The 7,345-nt window shown below is 42.3% G+C and overlaps 1 protein-coding gene across 6 annotated transcripts in view; it reads right to left on the reverse strand.

Moving 5' to 3' along the window:
* Positions 1 to 292: 292 nt before the first annotated feature.
* Positions 293 to 7,345, reverse strand: part of BCOR (BCL6 corepressor) — a 39,545-nt gene continuing 32,492 nt past the window's right edge. For all 6 annotated transcript variants that reach the window (XM_026848684.1, XM_026848669.1, XM_026848650.1 and 3 more), the window contains 4 exons: positions 4,196 to 4,341; positions 2,953 to 3,030; positions 2,593 to 2,743; positions 293 to 1,416 (listed from right to left, as the gene is read on the reverse strand). In XM_026848684.1, the coding sequence (XP_026704485.1) occupies positions 1,122 to 1,416; positions 2,593 to 2,743; positions 2,953 to 3,030; positions 4,196 to 4,341 (670 nt within the window). In that variant the 3' untranslated portion in view covers positions 293 to 1,121. The remainder of the gene's footprint in view (positions 1,417 to 2,592; positions 2,744 to 2,952; positions 3,031 to 4,195; positions 4,342 to 7,345) is intronic.

Genomic DNA, 7,345 nt, shown 5'->3' on the forward strand with positions numbered 1-7,345 from the left:
GAAAAATAATTGAACCTATTCACAATTCTTTAACTAAAAGGCAATGCAGAAAGTATTGTGAATGCCGCTTTTAAACCTCTGTCCCACAAAAGGTGCCTGTCTGATGTTTTCTTGTAACCTTGAATTTAGAAAGCCAGTGCAGATTCTACCTCAGATTTCATGAGCTGCTCGCTGGCACCTGTGTCAGCTCTGCTTCGCTTCAGGAACGGTTTGTGGAGCCTCCTACCATAAACATTATTGAGTCGGAGCTCATTTTGCAACCAGGCACGGAATTAATGGGAGTCACTTTAGCCCCTTCATTTCTCAACAGTTTTATTGCCTTTAAGAAAATTTTTGTAAAATATAAATACAAAGGCAGGAGATTTACTTACAAAGTTAAAACACAGATCTCAAACATAAACACACAATTCAGAAAATTTAGTTTATGTACAGTTTCAAGCAACTTCAACATATGTTAGTTTTTCAATATTTTACAAGGTACAGAAAAAATAGTTCAAAGTCTTCTTTAAATAAAGAGCATAAAATGTTTAAACATATATAAACAATCCGGTTTGATGTGTGAAAACTAAATTTCACAGCTTTTAAATTAGGATATAAAAGTTCTTACAATTAGTTGATGCGTATGGATATGGTTTAATTTATATTACAAACTATTGAATTATATTCAATAGTGCTTACCTGGCCAAAGCAGGTAATTCTGTAAACAAAAAAACAAAAATAATATCACCAAGTGCCTTACTGAATTCTATCTCCCAAACAAGCCACATGACTTTGATCACATCACCTAGAAAAGTATGTTCTGTGTAATCAGTGCTTTGTATGAAACAAAGTCAATGTGTGGGTGTGTTCTTTAAAAAAAAAAATGTGTTCCGAGTAATAACAAACTTATCCCAAAGCCTGTGTGCATTTAAAGAAACATTATATAACAATTTTGTAAAAACTGATTGAAGTTAAAAAAAAATTCTTCCAAAATCCATCCAACTGGAATTCAGATCTCTTATATAAAGGAAAGATATTTTCATATTTAATAGTGTCCTTTCTTTACAGAAACAATTGCATTTGAACACATATACATAAAGAAGTAACTGTATAGAGCACTGTACATTAAACGGCCTGATGGTTCACCAGAGGATGTCGAAGGGAGGTTCCTCGTGCAGATGCAACCAGTGAAGCGAGGAGCCGAGCAAAGTCTTGAGTTCGCTTGTAAACTCTACCAAGTCCAACAGCTCTTTGCTCTCCGGGTTAAAAGCTTCAAGGTCCGTAGCGCAAGAGAACAACTGGCTGAGAGAAGTCTGTTTGTAAAACTCTGCCTCTGTAATGGTGACGACTTCCAGATTGGGGAAGTTGCAGCGGAAGATGCGAGATGACATTTTTAGCCTCTTCACCACGTCCGAGAGCAAAAGCCAGTTTCGTGGTCTGTGGAAGCGAAGGAGAAAGAGGCTCCAATAACCAACATTAAGTCACCAGCTTCTTGACTCTTGACTCTATAGCTGTGTGACAAACCCTCCCCGACTGTACCCGACTGTACGCACAGCCAAACCCCCTGAAATCAAGCCCATTGCCCAGGAGGTTGAATAGAACAGATGTGCAGGCGCATACATATTTACTCATAGTACTGCTGCCCACAACTTTGGGGAAGGAGGAGGACCAGGCGTGCAAGGGTGCTGGAGCCTACAAACCCAGAGTTCATGAGCGCACGCACAGGTCAGCGGCCATCCCGACAGCTGCTTCACACGCAGTTGGGCTGAGCCCAACTGCCATTTAGGAAGTTAGGAAATGGCCTAGAGTTACAATCAGAAATTTCAGCACCTCTGACTTGCAGAGGTGTCAGTACTAAATACAAGTCAACAGAGGGGTTTTCTCACATCGAGAATACAATCTTTTAATTCAGTCTTTGTACTTGTCCACTTCAGAGAACTTAAGTTACATCCATCACCCAAATAATAAAAACATGCTAAAATCCACACTCCTGCATGATTAATATTTAAAACTATTTTCCCCACAGCTGTCATCAAAAGTGGTGCAAATGACAAACGGTAACTGTTTACGAAACTAATTTTTATCTTGAATATAACAGATGATTAAATTTTCCAGGTCTTTGTTTATTATCAAGTACCATAGTATCTTCTGCAAGATGTTTATTTGTTTCACATGACTCAGGGCTTTAAACCAGTTTTGCTGCAAAGTCTAGAACAGCAGTAACGGTGTCATTTTGTCATCCACAAAAGCATGTCCACTCAGCAAAACAGAAAAGCCCATTAAGTAAAATTAAGAACACCTTACAAACATGATATCCAAATTTAAGTGCTAGAAGCACTTGTATTTGGTATGTTATACCATGATGCTTGCCCAGGATGAGGGAAGGAATCTCTGTTCAAACGTCATGTGTTCAGCTCAGGAGTATGGCACTCAAAACACAGCCCTTTCCCCCTCTCACCTTCTATTAGTTTATTTCTAAAAAGTCTGGCAGTTATGGTACTGCTCTCTCATTTACGTTAGATAAATGCAAATGCATTTCCCCACAGACACAAACTGCCATCCCAGGCAGGTCGTCTCATCTATTTTTACCCCAAACCCTGCATTTGTTCTTACCCCTGAGAGAGACACACTTGAATGTTGTAACACGGCAAGGGAGGCTCATCCGAAAATTCAAATTCAAACACATCGCTAAAGCCATCTTCATCTTCATCACCTGGGCCAGGAGGATTTGCCAAGATGTCAAATCCAGATTCGTCTTTTGGATCTAAATAAAATTGAATACAGGTGCCAAGTCAGCACTGAAGAGATTGTTGCAGGTCTTGCTTTTTCTTCCAATAACGTGATCTGTAAATAAAATCAGTTTGCTTCCTTCCTAGCTTCCTCTACCATAAAAACAAAACAGCCCCCACCCCCACGTGCCACATGTTTTGAAAGTCTCCACATAGAAAGAAATAAAGGGTAACATTTGCTCACCGCACACAGAGCTGCCATAGAAATCCCAGTACAAACCAGGGTCATCAACACTTCGACCTTGCAGGTCAGTTAAATACTCTGGAGAGGAAAAAACAACAACAAAAACATACTGATGAGAACAAAAAGCTGGCAAGTTTAGCAGACTGTGTGTCATACAGCCTCACTATGTATCCTCTGTATCTTCCATCAAAAAACCCCACATTGTACTCCTGATGCACAAGCTACAAACAACAGCATATACACATACATCGCTCTCGCAAATATTTGTGGAATTCACTTTTATCTCCCATCGCATCTAATAATGACCCACCACATCAAATAATCAACCAAGGTCTAACAGGGACAAACCCAACCTTAAGCTTCAGAAACTGAGGGCGGAATTTTATTTTTGTGAAAGATAGGGTGTAACACACTTTTAGCCTGCACAGTTATTCTGGACACCAACTTGGGGGTGAAACAACAGCCCCAAAGAACTGATGGAAAAGGTTTTTCCACACAGATATGTTCAGAAGACCTAATTCTTTTCTACAGACATAAATTTAAGAGATTTGCTAGTTGAGTTGACGCAAAGATATTGGGATTCGAGACGCTAAGAAGTCCAAGATACTCGACTTTACTGTGCTTTCTACACTGCACCATTTAAACAGGTAAGTGGATGAGTACTTAAACTCATTGACTGTGAACACTGCAAACATCTTCAGAGGTAAGTTATTAGGGAATGAAAATGTCTTTATCAAAACTAACAGGAAAAAAAAAAAAAACATGTTAGAACATGGACATGTTTAAAGACAAGTGCCTTTAATACGGTTTTAAAACATTTCAGATAAAAAATGAGACAGAATTTGCAAAATAACAGCTACTAGGAGGATAAAAAGCAATGGGAAACATAATTATATTTAACAAACAGCTATTCACTTTGGCAAGTTTCTTGTTTCTTGTTTCCACTTCAACCAGAAAACTTAAGGCACTGAAACAGCCTGCTGACCTACCCACCTATCAGATCTGACACTGGCATAATCCTCATGACTTATTAAGAGTTTCGATCAGAAGGAGCCCCCAGGCATGGCTATGCTTCCCACCTGCAGCCACTGCATTTCTGAAGGCAGAGAGGGAGCTAATGCAGCCTACCCTCACACTCCTTGGCGTGGAGCCATCCCTGCCAGGCGGCAGGGACTCTGGGGAGCCAGGGAACGGCCCCCTATTTGCCATGACCAGCAAAGCCCCATGCAACGTGGCCACAGACCTGTGAGGAAGGTCTCCATGAGCTCGCTGTGGGTCATTTTCACAATGGTCCTCCCAGAGTAGGTCGCAAGCGTTGGATCAGCACCGTAAGACAGTAACAGGCGGACAATTTCCAAGTGATCGTTTTCAACCGCATCATGGATTGGTCTAGGGAGAAATAAAAAACATCATGGTGTTACATTTTGACTCAATTGTATTAAACAAATGTGTTTGAAAAGAAACTTCTTCAGATCAAAGTTATTTATAGCAAATAACACTATTAATACAGCTGCCAATCACCTCATTGTCAGTTTTACTTGCACATCATCCTCTCCCTTCTTGCCTTTTCACAGTTGGACTGCTTGGGGCAGATATTTCAGTTACATCTATTCATTGTTGTACTTATTTTGAGGGCTAGTAAAATAATTACACCACTGTAACAGAAAGCAGGAGTTTGCATGAAGCCTCACAAACATAATTTTGCTGCAAGTCACTCTACCGTTCCAAATCTCTGCCAATTTAACAGTGTGTGGTGGAGTAAGGCTCATTCAGCCTGCCTCTGGGCAAGCATGGAAATCAGTTACCCAAAGCTCCTAAATTATGTACACAGAAATAAGTTATGAAAATTTGCCGGGAATTAAACTTCTGCGCTATATCCTCTTTAAATAGTACTTGCGAATATATTTGCAGCACAATTCAACCCTTCTACTTGGAGAATAGAAAAACATGTTATTTTAAGTTTAGTCCACCCAGAAGTTAACATATTTTACATGGCATGAGCAATCTATACAAGCTCAGACATAGATTTTGTGAGCCTACAGAAGGATTATTCATTAATACGCATGCCTGCAATTCCAGGTTTAGAATTCCTTATCGCTAATTATAAATCGCATTAACTTTTGCCTTTAAAATTGATTATACGTAACGGGGAGTTGTCTGGAAGTAGAACATATTACCCTTCAGACTAATGAAGATGTGTTAAAATCCCATCTTTTCCTTAGACGGCGATGAGCAGATGAACTGCCAGTGATCACAGCAGTTCAGCTCAACTCTACACACCTCCTCCTTTAGGCTGTCAACACCACTGCCCTCCAACAAGCTTTTGAGAGCTTTAAAGCCTTGTTAAAGGCAAGAGAAGTAAGGAAGGACTTTAACTAGGATCACGTATTGCCCTCCTGGAAAGCTTTCAGAATGACATTACAAGGAGAAGTCATCTGGAAGCAGAGACAAGCAAATTCTGTCTACTAATCTGCCGAGCAATGCTCGGCTAACAACCATGGCTGAAACTACTTCTGCAAAGAGGCCACACACAGCAATGTCCCCTCTATGTCAACACTGCTTTGGTACAGGCTGGCATCCATGTGAACTCAGGGCAGACGAGAAACAGATTAAACCAGTCAAAAGAGGAATGCACACCACTGTTTTCCCATCTATCACATAGTGCTGCTGTAGGAAAGGGACTCAACTCAGATCCATCTCAAAAAGAAGTATGTTCCAGGTGTGTTTACTCCTACTTGGAGTAGGCTGCAACTTAGGGTGATTAACATCTGTAACATGTGAAGCACTCTCGCTTGCCCCCATCTTGCTGCAAAGCTGTATGCAGTTTTGTGTTTGGCATATGGATGCTATATTGACACGAGGAGGTGTGCCTGGAGAGTCTGTGGCTCGTTCTTGATGGAGAGATGGCTTATCCCACAATGCCTGCCTCCTGCACACCCCAGGTCACCAACACAGAAAACAGGCAGGTGATCCTCAAGCTTCTGAACTACCTCTTAGACCCCTGACACCAGAGAGCACAACATGTGCATGGCTTCAAATCCCGATGTGCCGCTCTCCAGAAAGCCACTTTCAAGTTTTAAGACCAGAGAGGTCCGTGAGGATCACCTGCAAAGGGTCAGGATATCCCTTCTCAGTTTCTCAGGGAAGACTCTAACACAAGACTGAAATTATCTGATGCCCTTGAGACAGACAGTGCTGGCAACACCAGCATTCCCCAGGTTCCCTGCAAGCCTGACCCTCCCACCTCCACCTATGAACATAGCTCTTCCACACAGGGACTCCTGCAGCATCGCATGCCTACTCAGCCCCCAGCGCATCCAGGACCCAGCTGGTGCTACATATCCCAGGTGATACAACACAAGACGTAACAAATAACAGGGGTGCTGACACGGAAGCTGAAGGTTTATCGGGTATTTCTGGCTGTCAGCAAGCATCTGAGGCCTGAGCTGTTGGGTCACAACACTCCGAGCATCCACAGCAGGAAAAGGTCAGCCTCACTGCAAAACCTCCCGGTCCCTACCTGGGCATGAAGCATCCCTGGCTGCAAGGCACCAGGAACAGATGAGAGTTATGGCTGCTGCCAAATGCTGGGGACGCTTTTTCTCCCCCACTCCCTCACTTTACTGGAGTCTTTAACTTTGAACTGGGTTCTATTTTATTTCAGAATTAAGATTCTCTGGGTTTGGGGAGGGTGGAGTGTTGTGGGTTTAATGGTTTGTGGGTTTTCTGGATTGGTTTTGGTTTGGGGTTTTTTTCCAAACTGACTTACCTAAGTGTATTTTGAAGCAGTAATGAATTCAAGATGATCCCTTAACTTACTAAAAACAGCATCTAAATCACTGTCCAGTGTTTCAATCAATTTAACAACACCCAGACAAGTTTATAAAGGGTGCCTGGGCATTCCCCAGGAAGGAAAAATTACAGCAGATGAGCTCTAACTCCGGGATGGGACCCCCTCTCCCTTTCTACATGTCATCCATCCTGGCGTGGTGGTGCAGACAGGGGCAGGCAGCAGAGCAGGCAGCAGGGCAGACCTGTCTTTGTCGCCTGTCAGAGCAGAAGGAGGACACTCTGGGCATGAAAAGGGACTTTACAGAGGCAAGGGGAAGGAAAGACGCAGTAAAGCCACACGGAAGAAGGAAGAACAATAAATAGAAGGAAGCAAAGGAAGGAAAGAAAACACTTTAACTGGGGTCCTGTCAGGGAAGGAAAGCGCTTCACCTCTTAAGCACGGTCTATTATTATTTATGGATAAGACGATTAAGAGCCCTTAGTGACTGTGGCACCTCTGAGACAGGTCTTAAAGATCTCGCCTGGTTCTACAATAATCTTTGATTAGCCACTAATTCAGCAGCAGAGTGCTTGTGTATTTAGGGTCTGCAGGCGCTGCGTT

The sequence above is a fragment of the Athene cunicularia genome (genome assembly GCF_003259725.1).
Source record: "Athene cunicularia isolate RWA chromosome 1 unlocalized genomic scaffold, athCun1 chr1_part1, whole genome shotgun sequence".
Taxonomy (NCBI): Eukaryota; Metazoa; Chordata; class Aves; order Strigiformes; family Strigidae; genus Athene; species Athene cunicularia.